Source organism: Falco punctatus, assembly GCF_963210335.1.
Source record: "Falco punctatus genome assembly, chromosome: 1".
Taxonomy (NCBI): Eukaryota; Metazoa; Chordata; class Aves; order Falconiformes; family Falconidae; genus Falco; species Falco punctatus.
In genome coordinates this window covers 76,963,686-76,986,817 of record NC_137580.1, presented here as the reverse complement: position 1 = coordinate 76,986,817, position 23,132 = coordinate 76,963,686, and the positions used below count along the sequence as shown (strand labels likewise).

At 43.0% G+C, this 23,132-nt stretch overlaps 2 protein-coding genes across 6 annotated transcripts in view; both read left to right on the top strand.

Moving 5' to 3' along the window:
- Positions 1–18,458, top strand: part of TMEM154 (transmembrane protein 154) — a 39,993-nt gene extending 21,535 nt beyond the window's left edge. Inside the window, exons 2-7 of one of the 5 annotated variants that reach the window (XM_080385032.1) lie at positions 1,520–5,218; positions 5,413–5,724; positions 7,429–7,456; positions 8,633–8,718; positions 10,234–10,294; positions 14,174–18,458. In XM_080385032.1, coding sequence (XP_080241158.1) covers positions 5,170–5,218; positions 5,413–5,724; positions 7,429–7,456; positions 8,633–8,718; positions 10,234–10,294; positions 14,174–14,189 — 552 coding nt within the window. In that variant the 5' untranslated portion in view covers positions 1,520–5,169 and the 3' untranslated portion in view covers positions 14,190–18,458. Of the gene's footprint in view, positions 1–1,519; positions 5,219–5,412; positions 5,725–7,428; positions 7,457–8,632; positions 8,726–10,233; positions 10,295–14,173 lie in introns of those variants that run through there. The other 4 variants (XR_013927720.1, XM_080385031.1, XR_013927721.1 and 1 more) reach the window with 4 other exon arrangements.
- The window catches only part of FBXW7 (F-box and WD repeat domain containing 7), a 216,423-nt gene continuing 208,059 nt past the window's right edge, over positions 14,769–23,132 (top strand). Inside the window, exon 1 of the mRNA XM_080384885.1 lies at positions 14,769–14,881. The gene's annotated coding sequence lies outside the window, so the exon portion shown is untranslated. The remainder of the gene's footprint in view (positions 14,882–23,132) is intronic.

Sequence of the window (23,132 nt, the reverse complement as noted above, 5' to 3'; positions counted from 1 at the left end):
AAGCCCTTGGGGATCTCCCAGGTCTCACCTCTACTGTCTAGAAACCATTTACAGAACAGGTAATAGGAGTATGATTAAATCTTGCAGCATAGATGGATTGAAGCCTTCCTAAGTCTTGTTCCCATACCCTGCTGGAGCCTTGTAAAACCCCAGCCTTGCCAGCTGGATTATGATTAACAGGCGGTTTTCTCCTGGCTGCGCCGCAATTACCTGAGCTGGTGGCTCTAAGAGCGTGCCTGCGGTCTCAGCTCTGGGTGCTGGCCCTCTCCTGGCTCCACGCCGGGGGGACATCAGGCTTCGTACCAGTCCCCTTCCCCGTCCCCTTGGCATCTGCAGGCAGAAAGCCCTGCTTGGTGACCTGCCGAGGGCCAGCGGTGGCCCTCCCTGCTCTGGGTGCTGGTGCTGGCTGCTCAGCCTCGCAGCAGCCCTGAAGACCTACCGAGGTGCGTGCTGACCCCAGGACCAAACGTTAAGGCCCTTACTATAGCTTAGAGAAAAAGTCCGTGACCCTTCGGGCATTTCGCAGGCTATGCCGTCTCCCTCCACGTTCGGTGAAACGCGGGGAATTGCACTGTGAGTGGTGTGAGGTGGGGAGCGAGGAAACACAGGAGGGAGAGGAGCAGTAAAGTGTGCAGGATCGTTAAGTGGAAGAGTGGTGGTGGCTGCACGCAGAGCTTTATTTTGGCTGTGTCTCTGCGCTAGTGTTTTGAGCTGTCATTCAAAGAAACATTGCTATCCAAGACCCAGGTATGCAGCAGCCACTCTCTGGCAGAGAACTGCCCTTTAGGTGAAGTCTCCTACAAGCCTAGGCCCCTAAGGAAGTGCTATTTTTGGCCTGTTCCCCCCTAGAGTAATGAACTTGAGAATGACTTTGAAGCCATCGGTTGCCTGTTACAATTTTCTAGCAAAACAACAATGTGAGAAATGAGGATTTGCTACATGCTCCCTTTCCAAAGTGCAGCCTCCTAAGAAGCAGATGAAAAACGCTTTCTCCTGAACACATGAATTCCTTATACATATTTACTCCTATTCCTCCCTTTTATCCACACACACAAACTTCCACCGTGTTTTATTCAAGTGCTTCAGGGACTTCTCAGAAAATCTCTGCTTTACATCAGCAAGTTTGTATATTAAATCTCAGTCAGTGACACCAGTCTATTTTCCCTCAGGAGATTTTGTGATAGCTGGAGAGCCGGTGGAGCTTTTGAATCTTTAATTCCAGGGTCCTCCTGAGAGCAAGGAGCACCAAGGGGTTTGCATCACAGTGATGCACGGGTATCACTGATGCAGAGCTAGAAGGCCATGATATTAAGTAGCTGCAACTAAATGCATAAATTGGTCTGGAAGACCTTTAGTAACAGGGGCGAGAAATGAGGCTACAGGTTCACAGTCTGACTCTAAGACGCGTGACTGAATTTGCAGCATCAGCAGTTAACGCAGCACTTCATCTGGACGGCAGCGCAGTCAGAACGCGGCTTCCATTCCCCGCAAATGAACTTACAGCAGTTTCCTGTTTCAGGTGATACCTAAACAACACTTTCCGAGCACCTCGTTTTAACAGGATCTTGTCTGCAGATTAGCCACCCTGCCTGGAACGCTTGCAGCCCCTCATCGGAAGAGCGCAGGCACCCCACAGCTAGCCTGCAGGCTTTCAAAGATTCCTCTTCCAGCCAGACTGACAGGCGAGACCTGCCGCGACAGGCAGCTGGGCAAGCCCTGGCCGTGGCAAGGAACGTCCCGCAGCAGCGTGCAACGCAGGAGAAACAGGACGGGGATGAGTCAAGGAGTAGGAGAGGATCATACGGACCACGTGGAGGGGTATGCCTATACCACCAGAAGGAATGTGTGTATGGAGCAGAGTGGTACAGGACGTGGTAACGTTACGCCAGCATACGCGGTTTTATAGCCTTTTCTTCTTCATCACCCCCCCCGTGAGCCTTCGCTTCACTGCGTTTTTCTAGCTTATAGGAAAGTTTGGAGAAACGAAGGATTTCCATTCAAACTAATCAGCTTGACAATGCTACGGACTTAGCTCTTGCTTTTTCTCTATCCCATCCCTTTTTCTTCTGTAAGTAGGCACTATAGTGTAATTTGAAAAATTCCCTTCCGAGACCCCAGTTGTCGAGGCTGATGAGAAGGCAGCAGGGAGACTGATGATTTTACAGCAGAACCAAATGTGCTGACTGCCGGCTATTTTCCTTTGCCTCGCATCCAACTAGAATCATAAACCTGTTTGCCCGCTTACTTCATCAAGAAGCTCATATCACCACCCCTGAGTGCTGCAGTGCAGACCTCAGAGGAAGGAATGCTGCAACAACAGAAACGTTGTTTGTTTGTTTCAGATGCAGTTGTTTGGACTCCAGCCTGTAAAGCTGCACGGTATATTTAACTCCCTCGGTCTCTCTTGAAAAGCAGGTTTGGGAGCACCGCCGGAACTCATGCAAAGTCCATCAGTTATCCAAGCACATTTTTAAAGCTGAAAATATTGAATAATATTATCTTATATCATGGTATCTGCATACAGGGACATAGCTTTTTTGTAATTCATAAGAACCGTAATGGAACCTTGTTTGAGCAGCTGCTAGTGCTTGCTCAGGCGTTTTGGTCCCCTGATGACTAGATCCTCTAATCCTCGGTGGTGGGAACCCTGGGCATCCCCTGAGTCTGAGCTCTGCTCCTCAGAAGCGATGGGCTGGAGGTGGATGTACCGATGCAGCAGGTGAAACACAGGAAATAAGAGCAATACCCTTGCAAGAACATTGTGCAATTGGCTGCCCTTCTGCTGAAAGACTTATTTAATTCACTCGGAGGAAAAGATCTTTGTGAGAGGAAACAGTTCACTGAAGTGATGCTGTTTTGTCCCTGGAATTATGCAAAGTGAACAAAAATACATGGCAGCAAGGTCACTCCCTGTGATTTGCCATTTTCTTTGCCTGGGGACTAGAAAAGGCAATTCTATTTCACACAGAGACAAATGATTTGAAATGTGCTTCACAGCTCAAAATCAGGCAAATAAAACGTACCAGAGACGCCGGGAAAGTCTCTCTTGGAAATCAAGCGCAGCGTATGCTGCAACTGAAAGTTTAGCGTTGCTGTTAATGAGGTGTGACTGTTTGCTTTTGCTTTAAAGTCACACCATGCTTTAGACATTTGAAAAATCCATTTTCGCTCTAAGAGCAAATGAAAAATAAGGTATTTTCTCCACACCCTTTCCCATTTGTGTTATTTTAAGCAACAGGCTTGTCCTTCTCAATATGTCAGCTGTGGCAGACAATGGGTTTCAAGGGCGGTGGCTGGAGGAGGCGATGAAGCCAGGTTGTGGAAGCGGCTCTGTGAGGGGGTGGTGGGCTGGTGGAGCCCCACCAGCGGTGCGGAGCATCGTGCTGCGGGTGTCTCTAGCCCTGCCTCGCTGCCCTGTGCGACCCCCACCGCCACAGAGCGGCTGCAGGCACCGGGGACTGTGCACCACCTTGGGAAGGAAAAGGCAAGTGGCCCAACCAACAAGGGAGAAGAGCGATAGGATTAAGGACAGCCAGTGGATCCCAGGGAGGGCTGGGGGAGCACAGCCAGGGGTCACTACCCGCGCGGGAGGCAGGGATCAGGTTTTGCTCTTGGCTGAAATACTGAATACAGGAGAAAGCAACAGAGTGACTACCAACAAAGTGCTTTGCCACTGAAGAGCTAACATTTTCATCGTCATATTGTGGTGAAAGACTCTGGTGACCTTTGCAGTATTAAATACTATATTCATGTATTAGGTATTATTACCACGTATTGAAATTCTTTCCTAGTTTTTAGGAAAGGATGAAACAATCGGGTGTCTGAGTGATAAGCGTGGCATAGAAATCTAGATAGATCACTGCTGTCACGCTCAAATAATTTTATTCCTTTGAAATTGGGTTTCCTGGAATACGGTCTCAAGAGATACTCATCTCCTCTTTGAGACAAATCTGACAGGAGAGGAGATGTGGCAGAGTGGATTAAGCAAGAGATAGCACTCTATTCCCAGTTTTCCTCTCTCACTCGGCATCCCTGGGAAGGACAGCATCCCTGTCCTACTGATTTCTCATTTGTAAAATGGAGATGATAACTGCCCATCTCTCAGGGCCATTATGAAGATTAATGTGTTTACAAAGGCATTTAAAATGCTAAGCACTTTTGGTTCCAGTCCTGTGAGATTGGAAATGCCAGCTCTGAGGTGCTGAAAACCTTAGGCTTTTGCTAACTCTAGTGGAAACTGTGGCTGCCTAGCACTTTAGAAGAACAGAGAGAAACATGTCATTGCAAAAGTCGTGGAATCCCATCCCGCTTTGCTGCACAAAATGAGAGCTGCACCAAGCCGGCATTGTATCTGAAAGGGCAGATAACATAAAAAAAAATAATCATCATTTAATTTCATTCTAAGAGAATTATTGAAGGCTTTGCATTTGGAAACATGTTGGTGCAATTTATCTAAGGACCTTTGGCTACAGCAGGATTTTTGGCATCAGGACGGCATACAGTACCAGCCCAGAATCTGCTGTACTTCTGTTCAGCTTTAAACTCCATGACAGTCAACACAGACCCTTACTTAGCCTTAAAAAAAACCCCAACTTATTTTGCTATTACCAATATAGCCAACTTTAGCCAATTTTCTTGCAAAATGCATGATAAATGAAACAAAAAGCCGAATCAAGGTTCAAAACCCCTAGTCTTGGCATCTGTGAAGAATAACCAGCACTGACTCTCTACCATGTGCCACTTCAGCCAGGCCAGAGGATCCAGCAGAGGCATAGTTAATGACACCTGTTGTCCAGCACAGTCCCCTTGTTACTGCTACCGCTTCCAGTCCGTGCAGAAGTGAAAGTCAGCAGCTTCTGCAGGCTTCAGACTTCCTTTCACCAGTTCTGTTTTTCCAGAGAAACAAATTTGAGAAAGACGCAGAAACAGGGAGACGAGTGAGCTGGAGGAATTAGTGAACCAGGGGCAATGGCCTTCCCGAAGGGACTACTAACTCCCTGAGGAAGGAGAGGGATGGAAGAGGTTGCAGCTGTATGCGCCGAGGCTGAGGAGCAAAGCAGGACGCTGTGGTTTACCCGGAAGCAGACGGCTTTTGTGGGGGAGTGAGACCTGCCAACCCGCAGGAAAAAAAGTATTTGTGCAAGACAGCTGCGTGCAGACACACCATGCATGCAGACATGCCCCAGTAAAAACCAGCTGAGGAACATGGTCAGGACTGGTAAGGTTTTGTGGTGAATTTGCAACCTAATTCTACATCTGATGCTCAAGATTTCAAATCTGTGTGTATGGGGCATGTACTGATTTTTTTTTTAAGACGTCAAATGAACAGTAAATACTAAACCATATGCTTTGACTCACTGATAATACCAATAAAACCCATAAAATGTTAAGTTGTCTTCATATATTTGGCAGGCTCTGAAAATGATGGTTCAGGAGATGGATCACCGATATTACCCACTGTTACAGCAACAACTTCTCCTGCTGCACATTCTCCAACCACGGATGACCACACACCGGTACTTGTCACTGCAAGTGCTACTGAAAACGGCTTTGAAACAAAAATTACTCCAAATACTGAATCCAATGCTGCGAACGATCAGGACAGCCTAGAAGCAGCAGAACAGTCTATCTTGATATACATTGTCCCCGCCGTGCTACTGGTCCTGCTGATTTTGCTGATCATATTTTTTGTGATACATCATAAAAGGAAAAAGTCTAAGCAAGGTAAATTTCTCTTCTCGTGCATCAGAAGTGTGTTTTTAGGACATGCTCGTCATGAACAAAATGTTATTTGGAGGCCTGAGGTGCCACATTTAGGATGTACTTCTCCAGCTGGAGTTGCATGGTTGAGGGATAGGAAAGGGATCCACCCCAGCCAGCGGTGTCTGAGCAAGCACTTCTCCTTGTGGGGAGCTAGTTCTGCCTCTTGGCACCTCCTGCTCATGCTGCACACCCACAGGAGCCGCAGCACCAAGCTCCGGTTCCTGGCAATGCTGGGAACAGCGTATGGCTGTAAGTGTGGGACAGAAAACGCTTGTTCTGTCTTTATGCTTAATAACTTCATGCAAAGTGAATTGAATGCTTCTATGGCCTATACTGCCCACAAAGTAAAACTGCTCAGAGCTTCGATAAAATAAAAATGAGCAAAAACATTTTAAGGAGTCCTGCAAGGGTGGTGGCAGCTATGAAGATATCACAGTAAATGAGCTAGGAAGCCCATGATCAGACCACCTGGGTGCTGCAACAGAGTGATCTCTAAGCAAAGAAATTAGTAACTTGGAGTTTCAGAGCCACAGTAAACAAACTGAAGTGTCACATGAAACCCACACAGTTCATAAGCGAACTCCTGAAATGGTCATACCAGGGTCTATACCGAACAAGAGTGCAGCTGTGAGCTCCTCAGCCTGCAGACAGTGACATATGTTCAATGTAGATATTAAGTTCATTTTTCAGCTGCACCTGCCTTGTCACAAGGTCACCATCATAGCAAACTGAATTCACAACCAGGCACTTAGTTGCCTGCCTGTTTCTGAATGACCTGAAATGCAGGTACACTGTTCAGAGGGATGGAAAACATGGTACCTTGCAGGAGGATAATCCTGGGATCTCTTGCCCTGTGCCTGTTGCTTGGAGCTGGGATTTCAAGCATCCTCAAGGTGAGGGCAGACAGCTCTGTGGCTCTGGGGTGGCTCTGTGGTCAGGGCATGTGCTGGAACAAGTAGGTGTCAGCACCCATTGGCAACAATGAATTAAAAATAAGATGATTTGAGACAGAATACAATGTGAATCCTATATGTAGTTCTTCATTCTTTGTTGAGGGCTGAGGCTTTCCAGTCACTTGATTCCTGGAGGGTAAGTTATTTATGTGAACAATGGCTGTTACACTGTGTTCCCCCCTGCAACTTTACTTTGTCTTGGGGTCATAACTAGCTTTGGATCCCTTTTGACATCTGGCTAGTTCAGCTTCATTTGCCTAACTGAGATTTAATCTGCCACGCAAGTCTATCCCGCCCCTCTTCTCTCCAGGAACGGCTCCCAGAGTCTCCAGGCAAAGCTGGATTGCCTGTGTGTAGTCTGCAGCAAAGTGTCCTGATGCTTCCAGTAAACAATTTTTTGCAGCAGTGGTTCCTTTCCAGGACATCTCTTTTGCTCAGGGAAGCATGCATCTGTCGTGTCCTGCCCACCACAGTGCTAACAGCCAGGTTTCTCCAGTGCTGCTGAGCTAATAACGCGCTGCTTTTAGTGTGTTCGAGATGAAAAATAATGGGTTCCTCTGAAAGTTACAAACAGGATGAGATGTTCTGCCTTTCATCTACAAGCTTTGAAAATGCGACCTGTTTTACATGACCCTATTCAAGGCTTGCTTGCAGTCCAGACCCTGTATGTACAAAGAACAAAACTGTGAACACCAATTTTTTTCTTTTCCAGATGAGCTGGGAAGTGAAAATGTGAAAAGGTAAAATTTATGAACATCACCTTTTTTTTAACTATTATTATTCTTTTACTGTAACAGGATATTATAATTCTTGGCTCCTGCACTGCCTGCCTTCATTTAAATGTACACCGAACACCATTACCTTTTTGCCATCAATTGCTCCAGTTAACTGTCGCAAGAGGTGGCTAAAGTGTGACTGCAGCATCTAGCTGAAGGTGTAGGACCAGAGCAGGAGAACAAGAGCCGTGGTGGCAGAGGCCAGCGCTGCCCACAGGCACCCACTGCCCACTTGAGGCACCCCTGGCTCCACCAGCCGCACGATGCCACGAGGCACACGAGGTGCCCCGTGAGCAACAAGGATCGGTTCCCAGGTTCAGCACAGGCTTTTACTATTCCAAATGAGCTCTGGGTCTCGTTCCCCTGTTTTTCAAGTTTGTCTTCTCCCTCTGAGGTGAGGCAGAAAGGCTCTCCCAGCTGCCGCAGAAGCAATACTTCTGCTGCTGGGAAAATAAGCCAAAAGCTGCGTGGCTCTTATCAGAGTGATAATTTTTATCATTACCTTTTATCGAGCTCCATCTTTCTAATAAATGCTGAGAGTTATCAGATTGGCTTCATAGGGGGAAAAAAGGGGGTTTTGTTTGCTAAAAATATTTTTTCTACTGTGTGACTCCAGGAACAATCAGCAAAGGGAAGCTAAACAGAGGCACTTAAATAAATGCAGAGTTACTCTGCTCATGACCTTTCCTTCTGAAGTTGCTGCCCATGTCAGTCACATCACAGCTAGGATGAAGCTTCAGGCCCTCTGCTTTATCGTTGGAGCAACAGGACTTTTGCCATGTGTTCCAGCAGGGCAGAGACAAACTTATTTTTCAGTTTTCTATTTACAGTAGGGACAGTTCGGGAATAGCTGCAGCAGTCTGTGCTCTGGCACAGCCCAGACTGCACCATCCGAGCCCCTCTGCGTGTGACACCCCTACCCCGGCCCCTGCCCAGCACCGGCATCTCGCCGCTCCTTCGCATCCCTTGGGTTCACACCCGCTGGGCTGGCATCTCCTCAGATTACTGGGCTAGGGTGGCTTTCCGCAGCCTGTACATGTGTCTGGAATTATGAAAGACTCATACAAAATTACCACATTGTAAGTTGTTTGAATGAAGCATTGTGTGTAATGCCTTTTTTCCCCCCTCCCTCCTCTCAAGTCCTATTTTTGAAGAAGACACACCCTCTGTTATGGAGATAGAAATGGAAGAACTTGATAAATGGATGAACAGCATGAACAAAAATGGTACACGGTAACCCCTCTACTCCATCATCCCTCTCTTCCAATTTGACATAGATTCCATGTGTAGAAAATCACTGTAAGGCATTTTGTACGTGTGTCACTACTTTTCCTGCAACATTTTTAGTTGTGTTGACTGCCTGCTACTAAAATAGCAGTACAAATGTCAGGAGTAGAACTGTTCAGAGGAGTATTTTAGTTCACATGGGAGCTTATTTTTAACATATGATGGAATATCGTAAGTGTTTTGAGTTTCCAGTAGACACTTTATTAAATACATATATAGCTGTGAATGGTATTTATATTCTTAAATACACATTTTTAATGCTAAATACTAGTTTCTTTAAAGTATCTAGTCCTTTCAGGCTTCAGAGTTTCTACAGTTTTGTGCTCCATATTGTGCTACTGTAGAGGAAACATGCATTTACTTGTAGTTCAGAGCACTGCTTAATTAAAATTGCTGCCAGGATTCTACGAATACATCCCTCCCCTCACTTGCCACCTCTACCACATGAAGCACAAGCTGCTCTTTGCTGCCAGCACTGCTCACCACCTACATCCTCTCTGGCAGGTCTAGCAGCCCATGGAGCAATTAGTACCTGTGGTAGCTACCACCACCAGCATCTTCAGCTCCTTCTTAGCGTCTTTTAACTATCTTCTATTTTCCCCTCAATGGAAATCTCCCATTTAAAAGCTCCAGGGGCCACGCATCCTCCTTCAAGGCTCTCCTCAAAAAATGCTGGTCTTCAGTGAGGCATGAATTAACTGAGGCTTGATTTTGAATGGCTAACAGCTTCTCACTGGCTAGAAAGTGCTGAAAGCATGGTATTTTTTTCTTTCCTGGTCCCTTGCCTTATATCCAAATGGCTCATTTGCCTGACCTCCTGGGGATGCTTTGTTTTTCAGGACATAAAACTCTTTGGAGCATTTCTTTGCATTAGCACAGTGCTCCACGTGATGGGGTTTTGACCTTCGCGGTCTGTAAGCTTGAGCAGAGAACATGTGCTAAGCGGCAGTAGTGAAATAGAGGCATTAAGTATAGTATGTGGGGAAATAGTGCTGCAAAATATTTTTCAAAATTTTGTGGACAGAAGGGAGAAAAATAGTTTACATATTTATTTTTTTTTTCATATTTTTTTTTGGTGAGTGTTCCCTAAACCCCAGCTCCAAATTTCCAGCTGGACTATAAAGCAAAGGTGCAACTGTAAGCAGCAGACAAATAGTCCTCCCTGTGGTTGTTTATAGGAAACAGTCCTCAGAATTAGTTTGTTTGTATAGATGTATAGAAACAATTGAAATATATATAATAAAGAAATTATGGCAACACCTATCAAAGGGAAGGAGGATTTAAAGCATGTAACATTTATGCTATAGGGACCATGCAGATTTTACAGATAAAAGGGTACAGAAGAGCATCTGCAGTTTTACATTCTAGAGAGATTGCACAATAAAAGTTGATGCAATTTTGAAATAGAGAACTGCCAAGAGTAACAGTAGTTTTGTTTCTTACCCTTTTTTCAGCTGACTGTGAATGTTTGCCTACTGTAAGGGAAGAAGAAAAAGAATCAATTGCCAACCCAAGGTACTTTTCATTCATTATATTACCTGAAGAAACGTGGTCAGTGTCATCGAAAATAATCTATTTTTTCTATATGTAATTAGAAACAGAGCAATTCTTTAGTCTAATTAAGTTTTAAGGTTTTATATATAGGGACTTTGATTTCAACTTAAAACATTTGACACTCATTTCTAAACCAGTCTCTGCCTGTAAATTGCACTGCTAAGTAATCTGGTGGTTGTAAACCTGCGTGAGACAGACAACCAGATGGCACAGATGGAGTTTCACTCGCTGATCAGACTTTAATCACAGTTTCCCAAGGTGTTAATACAAACATTTGCCATAGCTTGCATGACATTCCTCTCCAGTGCAGGCACCCAGTTCCCCTCTGCTACCAGGTGCCTATAGATCCCCAAGAACCACCACCAGATGTTTTGGCTGGTGCTGTGACCTTGTCCAACTCCAAAAGAAAACCAAAGGATCTTCTCAGTGCCCCTGTGCAGCACTCTCCCAGAGGTGGCACTAGCTCATGGTCCAAGCAGGTATCCCAGAGGCATGCAAAACTGCAATCCCAACAGCTTGTAAACTTCAAAACTTTCTGACTGGTTTCCTCAGGGGTTTGGCCAGAACCCCTAAAACCCCTCTCAAACTCCTGTTTTCCCCAATTAAAAATTCCTGTTCCAGCTGGAAGCAAGGGGCTGTACATCACCCTTGCCTGCACACTTGTGTTGCAGCCGCAAAGCAAAGCAGCTTGTCTGTGCCAGGTTATGATAAACAATTAAACCATCCTGTGTGCCAAGATAATCCCTGGTGTAGCAGAACCAGCAGATGCGAGCAGGCAAGGCCAGGAACAGGGAGGGGCATCAGGATGAGGACCTGGGTCTTCCCCTTCCCATGGCACCAGATAACCAAGCTCAACATGCCTCTATGATGGAGCTGCACCTCCCGCTGCAGACTGTCATGATATTCCAGTCCCCCTCTTTTCTGAGTTTCTTTGCTCAGGAGTGAGATAGTGGTGATGATAAAGCACCACTTTTGCAGAGTTTGCAACTCGGTTGCTTAAGAGCTGCAGTTTCAGGGTACTTTTGGATGGGGCTGCTGCACCGCAGCTATTCACTTGAAAAGGTTTCTGCTTATGCCTAATGCAAGATAAATTGTTGTGTTGTGGTTGTTTCTTTGTTTTGTTGGGTTTTTTGTTTGTTCTGGGATTTTGGTGTTTTTTTTTTTAAATGACTTAGATCCTAGGTTCCAGATGCAAGCAAGCACAGTAATTTTACCCTGAGCAGCAGGAGAAGATGTTGGATTTGCTAGCCATCTGGGTCTACCCTTCCAGCCTGTAAATGATAACTCAGAGGGGGAAAATTGTACAGAGAGGCAGCTGCACCGTGGTTCTCTAAGAACAGATTTGCTGAGCATATCACCAACTATGGTAGGGAATCTAAGACTAAAAGTACTTAAGCCATATGCTAACACCAACCAAAATACATACTATAAAAGGTGTTTTAGGCACAACACCCTGAGCATTAAGTTTACTTTCCACAACATGAACAGTTCATTTTCAGAAAAAAAAAGTTATCATGACCTACCAGCATGTGCTGACTTTTTAAATACCATCCTTGCTAAAGTGCTTTTGTACTGGGATTTGCATTAACCCCATCAGAAGGTGGGAGTTTTGCTCCTGACTGGCTAAAAGTATCTTTGGGCTATAACCTACCTCAGGCTCCCCACCTGTAAAACAGTTATTGTCACGTCAAAGCACAAAGGGAGGCTTAAGCCTTGATGCAAAAAAAGCAGCCCTGTTCAGCTAAGCGTGCTTCTGTCAGGGTAAAGGTACACACGGTATTTAAGCATAAGTTCTTATGACTGGTATCTTAGGATCAGACCGTAGAGAAGTTTATGCCTCTAAATTGTAGGAAGGCAAAGAAATGCAAATAAAAAGGAGATTTATCTCTAAAACATTCAGAGCTGCTCAGACAAAGGATATTAGATATTAGTTGAATACAAATTGCAAGATTATGAGGTTCAGTTTCAGATTCTGAAAGAGTGCTTCGTTTGGGCAAATTTCTTCTCAAATTATGGCAATTCCTTTTTTAGATTTTATTAATGTTATTTCAATATGGGAAAAGTCTCAAGGCTTCACTGAATGCAGCTGGTTGAGTGTCGTTTTCCTTCTTCATAAAGATGCTGGGGGGAGTTCATCAAGACTATGTTCTTGAACTAACAGGGAGTTCGTCTTGAACTATGAATTGATTTTTGAGAAGTTATTTTGAAAACATTTGAGACTAAACATTTCAATAATGACATTTTGACATTTTCAGAATGAAAGTTGTTCCAAAACTACTTTTCAGAGTAAGTGAATTTTTAATATAAAATTTTAAAAAGGTTTAAAGAATAAAACTATGTGGTGGTAAAATATTTAATATGTGCAAGTTAAGTGTTTCCGTCAAAACAACTCTTTCAAATGTCATTTTACATGAAATTTTGAATCGCACTTCATTTCAAAGTGAAAAGGCATCTGAAGTGGTAGGTAAACAACAAAAGAAAATCGGTCCCTATATATTTCTGCAATTGAACCTTATCAAACCAAGATCTGCTGCTTTTCCTAACCAAACTCTTAGCTGCATAAATAACATCAGAAAGAGAACCATGTACAGATAAGTAAATGTTTTCAGCAGTTCTTTCAAGCAAGAAAAGTGAAAGAATATCAAGTAAAATGAAACAAAGCTATTATTATGGTAAAAATTTGTCCTCATGACCATCAAGGCTGCAGATTTGTGCACAAGAGCTGAGATATGACAGCCCAGGCTCTGTCATAGGTGGAGGTCATCTGCCTTGTGCATAAGTTAAAAATATATGTGTATACACTTTTTTTTTAAAGAAATATATTTAAAATAATATAGCTTGCCTTTGAAACCTAGAGCTAAGATCCTGATTGTGCCTGAGCAGAGGACCACTAGATCTCCCCTGCCTCGCTGGGGCCAGGGTTCCCATGCCATGGAACCATGTGCCACGGCGGGCACAGGGGTGACAGGCAAGGGCTGTTGCTCCTGTGGTGCACAAACGGGTGCAAGACCAATCTTTTCTCCAGGGACCTTTACTCCCCCAGCAAAACAGAAGTGTAGCCTGTTCCTCTCGCAGCACGTGGGGCTTTGTAGGCCGCTGAGTATGATGAAGTAATCCCTCCCTGCTTTATCACTCCTCCTGAGGGGGGTTGGTTTTCCTTGGGCGCTGCTGGGCACCCTCCTACTCCTCCTGTCTGAAAAAGGGTGACTCTTTCTTATGGAGTGATGTTCTGGGTGAGGAATGAGTCAGTACAGAAAGAAATACTCCTTTCCCAGGCTGTGCCTCAGTTTAGCAAGACAGTTAAAAAACCCACACAAAATATTAAGATTACGAGTGGCCCTTTGAACTTCAGAGGTGATTTAAACCCCTGCTGTTATTGCTGACTGAAATCTAGCCAGCTGATAAAAAACATTGTATTATTAATATTTTAATGAACCAAATATTATTAAGAAAATGCTAGGTAGCAAGCTAGCTAAGCAAAAACCAGCAGGACAAAAAGAAAATTCACCTATTACACACCCAGACTGAATAGGAAAATTCCATCTGTAAAAAATTATCCTCACCTGTGGAAAGTGGGCAATTTGATTGCCCAGTCCTCACCTGGGAGCAAAGGAAAGGGTGCACTGGGTAGCCACTACCCAGCAGAGAATTCAGAGCAGCCCTTGCTGTCAGCACCTAGCACTACAGATGGGGTCGTTCCATGTGCTGCGTGACCAACATTTGTTTTCTGGTAGCACGTTCTCACAGACTCCAGGGATACTCTTGCATATTATTTCCTGCTGAGACAACTAACCCAACAGATGACACTGGTGTGTTTTTTTCTTTTCCCTGTATACGCAGTGATGGTGAATCATGAAGGCAGAACAGCAAAGAACTGGTTAAAGGGAAGCAGCGCACAAGCTAACAATCCCCCCAATATTGGATGAACTGGATTAAATATAGGTGATCTCAAAAGGCCAGAGAAGCAAGTGCTTTTGTTGTGTCCTGCTACATACAGACTTCAGAAAGAAAACATCACCAAGGAGAAAGAAAAGGAAAAAAAAAAAAAATGAAAAGCACCATAGTAAGATTAAGGACTGATTTAAATTCCTTCTGCAATGAGATTCACCACAAATCAAGAGAAGCCTCTCCCCCTCACCAAGAAGTTCTCAAAACAGCCCGTGTTTCTGTCTACATCTTCAGTTGTGTACCGTGCAGCACTTAAAACTGCTTCTGTTCCACGTTTGGTGGGCTCCTCCATGGATTTTTGTAGGTGGTCTTTTTTTTTTTTAAGTATAAACATCATCCATAATACTGGACTGCCCTGGTTTGGTGGATGTGAAGCTCGTGCCTGTGCAATATTTGTTTTTCAATTTGCTTTTGGGTAACAGTCCACTGAGTTGCACCAAGCTTCTGCTGAGGAGGTATCAGCCTAGGACTGACCAGCTCTGAGGACAGAGGGAACAGCTGAAAAGCCTCTTACAGGATTCACCAGTGACTGCAGCCCAGTGAGGGCATGTTCTTTGTGGTGTTTCAAATTTTGGTTTTCAAATTAAAGGCATTGTAGAGGTAAGAAATACTATTTTGAGATTGCCTTTCAGTTCCTTATCCCCACAGATTAGTACCCTGGGCTAGCTCTCACCATTTAACCCCCCCTCTCTTCCCAGTGCTCTTCTGCAACAACCACCAACTTCAGGAATATTCAACTTGAAAACGTTTCTTTTTCTAGAAATGAGAGGTTGAAAAATTGAACAATTCAGTACTCACACCAAACACAAGTTTACATAAGTGTTACATGTAACTACCTGGTCAAAGTTTTCAGACACAGTAAGATTTCTGCTTCTGTTTTTGAATATTGAGCTTGCAATATCTGAAAGACATGGACTTATAAAGTGTGCCTTTTTAATTACCAAATACTCAAAAAATCAGACTCCTGGGATACCTCAAGGTGGAAATATAAACATTGCAATCACATCCATTTTAGGCAGCATGTCTCTAAAGGATATAGTTTAAATATGTAACACATGTAAAAGTGGATCCTTGTCTGTGCAAAGCTTCCCCTGCCTTATTTAAAATACTAAATCCACATCCTAAGATATCACATAGCCTCCCCATCATATCCTACCTATCCTTATTTTCTACTTCAATACACACTTTCTCCCCACTCAATACATGTTTACTATGATCAGTTTTGTTTTGCCTGAAAATATTTCACTAATATGTTATCATACATCACCTAGTTAAAGAGGGCAACCCCCCCCCCCCCCCCCAAGCTTCTGGGATGGCAGCTAAGCATCACTAAGAGCTGACAAATACAGATGAGGGTTCAGCTTTGAGTAAATGAGGGTGTGTCAAAATATAAAAGGAAAAAAATGTTTACAACTAACCATATTCATTCATTACTGTATATGACATGACTAGTGATTTGCTCACAGAGTAAAAAGATTTCTTCGTTGTTCCAAAAGAGTTTATTGCAAATATTGTGTTTGATATATGAGTGATAAATCAATTTTCCCTGCTTAGATGATTTTTAAGTTTCAAAACAGTGTTAAGTTCATCTTTCACATCTATCTTTAATTTCTGTAAGTTCCTGACAGTAAGCTCATTTTCTAGAATACTGACTTAAAATAATGCAATCACAAGGGAAAAGGAGTAAAAGATTGAAATCTAGAAAATTTAAAAAAATGGAAGTGGATATTTTCCAGTAGCAGTTTTATTAGCAACTTCTTTCCAACGAAGATGCTATGCTCAGGCTTCCTACAGTTTGCAAAGCAGTAACCTGAAGATGACTGAAGCAGAATGTTTTCTTTAATGGTGCAAGATTAGAAAAAAAAAAGGCATTTTGAGGCCATTATCATCTGTGTGATTGGAGGGCAGTCAGTGATGACGCAGCAATTTGCAATGCTGGTGTCCAGCAGCAATCCTCACCCTGCCTTGCTCCAGCCCATGCAGCTCTGCATCCAGCAGCCACCACCTTCTCCCTGAAGAGAGCTGAAGCACAGCTGGGACACAAAGAATGAGGGTCCTTGCCTTTTTTTTTTTAACTTTTAAAAATCAACCAACCCTCAAAAGTGACACTATCATAGCTCAGTTCTGCCATGCTGGTGATCCTTCACCCTGTCCCAGCCATGCATCCAAGATCATGCAGTGCGCTAACTCGGTCTGCTGCAGCATTTGAAAAGAGTCTGTGTCACATGTGTCGTTGGTCTGGGGTTAATGTCAATGCTGGATGGTCCTTCTGCCATATGAAATACTGTGCAGTTTCAAGTAAGTTTCTCACCAATTTAGTTTCACTTAAATCTTCTTGTTGGTTGGGTTTGGGTTGTTATTTTTTTATTGTTTAACTTGAGTGAATGCATATTTTTATAAACTCATGCTAATAAGCATTAATTCTTATGCCAGAGTTCATGATTAATCAAGCTCTACATCCAGCTTTAAAATCAGTTTTGCTCAGAACTAATGTCTAGGTTAGAGCTCTGTAATTACCCAGGTTACGCTGTTCACCCTCTCTAAAATCTGTCATGCCAGGAAATCTCTCTTCCTCTTTGGGAACTTCCTAAGCATTCAAAAATACAAAATAATGCTTTGGGCACTTCCTTGGCCAATTTTGGATATAAACTACCTGTATCTGCTGCTTTTTAAAAGTACAAATCTCATAGTTGCCAAGATAGCACTTCATCAAATCCTGCCTGGCATCAAATCCTCTCATACCCATGTGAAACACACCAAGTGTCAAGTAATTTGCATTTCAATATGGTTACTGATCTTTGTAATAGATTCCATTAGTACTGGACAAATACAATTTTTAGTATTTCTATTTTCCCTGAAGTTTTTTTACATTATTGTTATTCTTCCCCTCCAAGCAGACATGCTCATCTTAAACTCTGTAGGGGACCACTCACTCCAGCTCTGCACTGCCCTGTTTCACCCCTCTGGTCTCTTTGATCCTCATTTTTATGTTGACTTTTACATTTGCCACAGCCATCGCCCAGCACCCACTCACTCAGACTCCAGCTGAGTCTTTCTGTAGACCGTGGGTTCACAGGCACAGCATCAGCACAGTCACTGCCTTGGCTCCTCTCCTCCCTCACCCCCTTCTGTATTTCCCTCTCCTGCTTACTTGTTTGCCTCTTGCACTCTTGTTTTACACTTCTTGTCAGTTCCTGGTCATTTTCTTTCACGCATAGTTTTATCTCAATATTTTCATCTTATAGGTGGATTGAATTACAGGGAATTTAGACCATTTCCCTCCCACATTAGCCAACAGGCTGTAATATTCCAGTTTACAAGCATTACCTTTATACCTTCTATCGATGCACCTTAATTCTCCCTAAATGATGCACACAGTCAGGTCCTCTAACCCACAAAACAAGAAGGACAACAAGACAGCAGATAAAAATTTGCTAGCATCTTATCATTTTAATATTGCCAATAGGAATTGAGAAAAAGCATGCAAAGTCACTTGTGCTATGTATTGTTCTAAAATGTTTAGCAAGTGTGAGCATCCCTAAGGAACTGTTTCCTCTTCAATTTTCTTCAATTATTTCAGTAGTTATCCAACACTTCAAGACAATTCAATATCTAATTTATAGTGTGAGTGCTTTTTGTCCTATAGAACGCAGAAATGCTACAGATCCAAAGGATGAATTGTTTTAGAAATACAAGGATAAAAAGAAGGGTAATTAAGAACTCTCTCCTATGTATGCTATAAATCAGTATTTTAACAGATTTTTTTTTCAAATTAGAAATCACTCCTCCATAAAGTTACAAACAGAAGGTTACTGGCATTGTCAGCAGTTAATTAATACCAGTAATCCTGCACTTGTAAAGCATATAACCCTAACATGAACTTCAGAAAAAAAAAAAGTTGTTTTTCGTTTCTAGGTAGTCGTAAGTCATGAATCCATAGATAACTCTTGATCCAAAATTCTAAAAAGTAAATGGTTTTACAGTGCTAAACATGGAGGGCTATAAAACCATCTTTTGTTTACTTTCTGTATGTGAAATTGCTATGTGCAACTGTTTTATCAAACAGCTGTTTTAAATACTTACATTACAAAAGAATTTGAAAGACATAGTATTGCTTAATTGTTTATACAAGTTTGAGATTTTAAAGAACTTTTTCTAATAAATTTTTATAGCAGTTTTTAGCATCTACAGGTTCTTTTTTTCCCCATAGTCCTGCTAATCCATTCAAGTCAATGGGTAATAATTATTTGTTATTGATGTCAATTACTCAGGCCTTAGAAGGGGTACAAAGATAAATGTGGTATGTAGGTAGATTACTCTCATCAGGTTCCTAAAATCCAGGCAAAAAAGCCTAGGCTAGTGCATTAGCCTTTTCAAATTACAGAAGCGCTTTGAAAATAATTTTGCCTAAGCCAAAAAGCTGCTTTATATTTCATTATATTTTTTTGGGATATTCTAGATTGTTTTTATCAATAGTCAAATTCTGGCTCCAGTGTAATTTGTGAATACAGCCCATAACTTCTCTTTGGATGACTATTCTTTAAGGATCAGTCACTTCTCAGGTTATTCTGGTTAAACACAAAAATTAGTCTCTAAACTGATGAAGCTGCAAAAATAGTTTTCAGCAAATTTAAGGGCAAAGTGGGGGGGGGGGAGGAGGTGGAAAGAAGGAGAGATATATTTGCATCTAGGGATTTAGAAAAGATTAATGAAACAGCATTACTTTCATCCGTTTTTGCAACAGACATTTTCATTAGAGGGGAACAGAATGGCCCAGGAGTATCTAGAAAGCTCGTCAGTCTTGATGCCATTTAATGCTTTTAACGTTCAAACAACCTCAATATGAGAGCCACGACCAGGCAGAAACTAGTTCTGTCTCTCACCCAGGCGTCACATCAGTCAGAAACTTGTCCTTTGGTGCAGGTAGACACTTAATCTGTCTTTTGGGGCAACACTTGCCTAGTTCTCAAGGAAGGTGCAAAAGAGGACTCTAGTAACCAGCCCCACAAAGTATTTTGACACCCTGGGGAGTCACAGAGTTACTTCCCCCACCCGCAGGCACTGGTGCCTGCCCTGTCAGTACCATAGGGCTGCCCCATGGACCAGGGGCTTCTCTAGTGGGCACTGAAAGGGGGCTGGAAAGGGTCATGGGGGAAGGAGTTTGGCAAGGAGAAACAAGAGGAGGGATGAGCGAAGGACAAATCCTGCACCACCATCATCATCGACACAGATGGAAATACATCTCAAGCACTTACGTTCTGCTTAGGTTTTTAAAAGGGCTTAAATCATGTTATCTGTGAATATGGGTAAAAAGGAAATAGCAGCAGTATGGTCTGACATGCCAGCGAAGGGCAGGCACCAGCTGCTCTCCCACAAGCTGCCATGCCCTTCCAGCACATGGATGCTTCAGGTCTGGTTTTGCACTGGATTAGGTCCCTGGCCTGATTTTGGGTAGGATCCCACATGCCGAGGGCTGGGAGTGCTTCCCTGCAATCCTTCGAGCACACAGGCAGACGGAGAGGGGTATGCAGGGAGGGCAGGCAGCACCACCACCCCCCTCTGCGATGCAGAACACAGCCCTGGGACAGCTGGTTTGTGCAACCACGTGAATGGTCATAAACACAAGATATTTTATATGTATCTCAGTGCTAGTGGTATCATCTGCTTTATGGGAAATAGCCTTTCTCTGCTAACAAAGGCTAAAAGCCTGAAATGTAATGCTGAAAGCAGAAAGGTTATAGACACAGCATGGGTCTGGGAGCAAACCGCACCTCATTTCCACAACCAGCCCCCCCAAGCAGCAGCAACACACTGGTACAGAAAGCCACAATTGCCCTGACATGCTCACAAATTGGGGATTATTCAAGTAGTACATTATTACAGCCCAATTTGAACTCTCCTACAGGTTTTTATTTGTATATTAAATTGCCCTTTTTCACTACCAGATTTTCAATGGTTATTTTTCTACCAGCAATGCATAACTAATTTGAGAATTGTCAGATTGGTTCTGGCAAATGGAGAAATGAAAATTGCTAATTTGAGCACCTGAAAGACACAAGAAGCCATTTGATATGCACTAAGAGGATTTTGGCACAGAGATGAGGTTTCTTGCCTTCCCTCATTTTTAAAAGAGGTTAGATGTGCCATAGCCTTCAAAGAGAAGGGGAACAAAACAAAATAATCTATCTAGCTCTTATTCAGCTAATTTTGATTTTTTTTTTTAAAGAAAGATCTCAATAGAAGGATCAGGACATCTTTTGAGTAGCTGTTATTTCATGAGAAGGACAACTTCTCAAAAGTAAACATTTCAAAATATAGAGGTTTCAGTGGTTTTCAACTTCTGCAAAATTTTTAAGATTACTAAAAAAGGGGCTTCAACATATTTTGGAAGAAAGTAGAGACAAAAGTCTTTCCCATATAAATACTAACATCAAGACCAGAAGTGGTGTGAGATTCATTAGTGTAGTTAACACACACATACACACACCAAGCAACTCATTTATTTTTGCATCAATTCACAGAAGAGGCTAATGTTTGAGACTTGTACCTTTTAAGCCAGAGGAAAGAAAGTCTAGTACAAAAACACCTGTATCCACCTGGATATTACTGCTGAAAATACCAGCCCAGAAAAGTAAACCCTAGTCTGAGTTTGAATTTACACATTTAATTTTGGGGAGCAATACCCAGTGAAGATGCATACATTACTGTCAGCACCAGGAAGGCAGTTATTATCTCAGTTTTTATTTTCTTCACAGGCTGACAAGATCTATATGCTTGTCTGATGTGCACACACATGGAGCAGAAGTTGAAGATTTGCTTTATAATCTGATGATTACCAGATTTGACAGGTTTCATGAATATACTTGGGATTTGCTTGTAATCAGACTTCTGTTCTATTTTACAACCTGAAATAAGGAGCAAATGGCATATGCTCTGCTGCTGTCACAAGGCACCAAAACTAGCAGGTTTCCCCAACAGAAGCAGCAGGGTTTTCTGATTCTTCAAGTAATCCTAGCAGACACACCCCCACGTTTTTTCCTGTTTGTTGTTTTTTTTAAAATAAACATAGTAGTTTAATTTCATTAGCTTTCTACTCTCCAGGATGCTAGTTGGGCTTTTTGTTGAAACATCTTGTTTCTTTTACAACAAGTCCAAAAAACACCTGGGAAAAAACTCCCCAACTTTAGCCTTTCCAGCCTCTGTGGCAAATGCATTCAGGCTGTAGATGTAATTGTAGCAATAAATTATCTGCCTCAGACCTCTGAGGTTCCCACTTGCCAGAGTAAGTTACAGCTAATATCTGTTTACTGTAGTCAGATTGTAGCTACCAAAAATAAGCATATGCTCTTTCTGGATTAAAGTACCTGCGCACTTGTTCTGCTTTACATTTTTCTTGCAAAATACAGCAAGCAGCACTCACCACATGGAAAAAGTCCAGTAAAAGCTATTAAAAACAAGTGAATTATGCACAGGGTGGAATAATAGTCTCAAAAAGCCCTTGTCCAGATTCCTTTTCTATGTACTTGAACATGGTATTAGCATGAAACAAAGGGTCATCTTTTCAGCAAGTGGATGGAGCTCCCCAGCTGTCAGTAAAGCAGCATTTTTGGTTTAGTCAGGTCCACCTTTGGCTTAGGGCACCCGCTTTGCTCTGCCCGAGATACATCCAAGCTCAGGTTCAAAATGATGCTCTGACTGCCACCCCCAGGAGGGAATCCCAACCTGCAGCTGCAGAAGTGCTTATCACTGCAGCGCATCTTCCCCATCAAAGTGTAGTTCAGTTCCTCCAGTACTGAGGGAGCCCAGGGTTTGGGGGTGCTTTGCCTTGGCAGCAGCACCTGCAGCATGGGGACAGGACGCTGGCTGGCCTGCTTTGCTCTCCAGGGTTTGGCCCACGTTGGTTGCAAGCCAGTTGCTCTCTTCCCAGCACTTTCTGGGGAGCACTGCTGACCCTAGTTACCTGCCCATCACCCTGCAGGCTCACAAAATGTCTTGCTGCCGCAGGATCAGCTGTAAGGGTGATGACCTCAGGGGATGAGGCTGTGCTGGTCAGTGCCACCGCCAGAAGAAAACCCTTCCCAAGAGAGGGTCACCCACAGCCCAGATTTCTTCCATGGCAACATGTGGGTTTGATTCCCACAGCACACCTGAGAAGTATGATCTTCAGCCAGAGCTTTTCAGTCTTATCCCATTCTAGTCACACAGACCAGTCTAAATGATACAAGAACATCATTAAGGCACTGAAAACTATACTTGCCATCTGTGTTACAATCATTTTCCCTCAAACAGGACATCTCTCAAGCAAGTACGGCAAAGTTGATCCTGATGGTTTAAAACATCATTTACTTTTCCAATATATTAAATGATTTAAAATAAATCTTAAGAATTTTTGTAGCAAAATCGGGGCAGTTTAAGGAAGAATGAAAGCACATTAAACACCACACACACCACTCCCCACCCCCGAAAGTACAAGCATTTTCTTTGGGGAAAGTACATACTTCTTATCCACTAGGCTGTATGGCGTTTGTGTAAGTTAACGCAGAAGAAACCAGACAGCAACTTCCAGGAGCAGTTACGTAGTCTAATTTCTTTCAGTCACTATATAGTCAGATATGTCAAAGGGTTTAATGCTTTATTCACAAAGAGCAAAGAGGGGAAAATAGGACTCATGGAGACAGTAAAGTGGAAATCTTTCGGAAGATGGCTCATCCAGTGTTCGGATAACAATGCAGGGATACATGCAAAAAGCATCGCTGTCTGTGGAGCAGTGATTGTCAGGGTACGCAAATAAAAGGGGTAACCAAGGAGAAATAACTGAGTGGTTATAAAATAAGGAGCCTATCACCCTAGA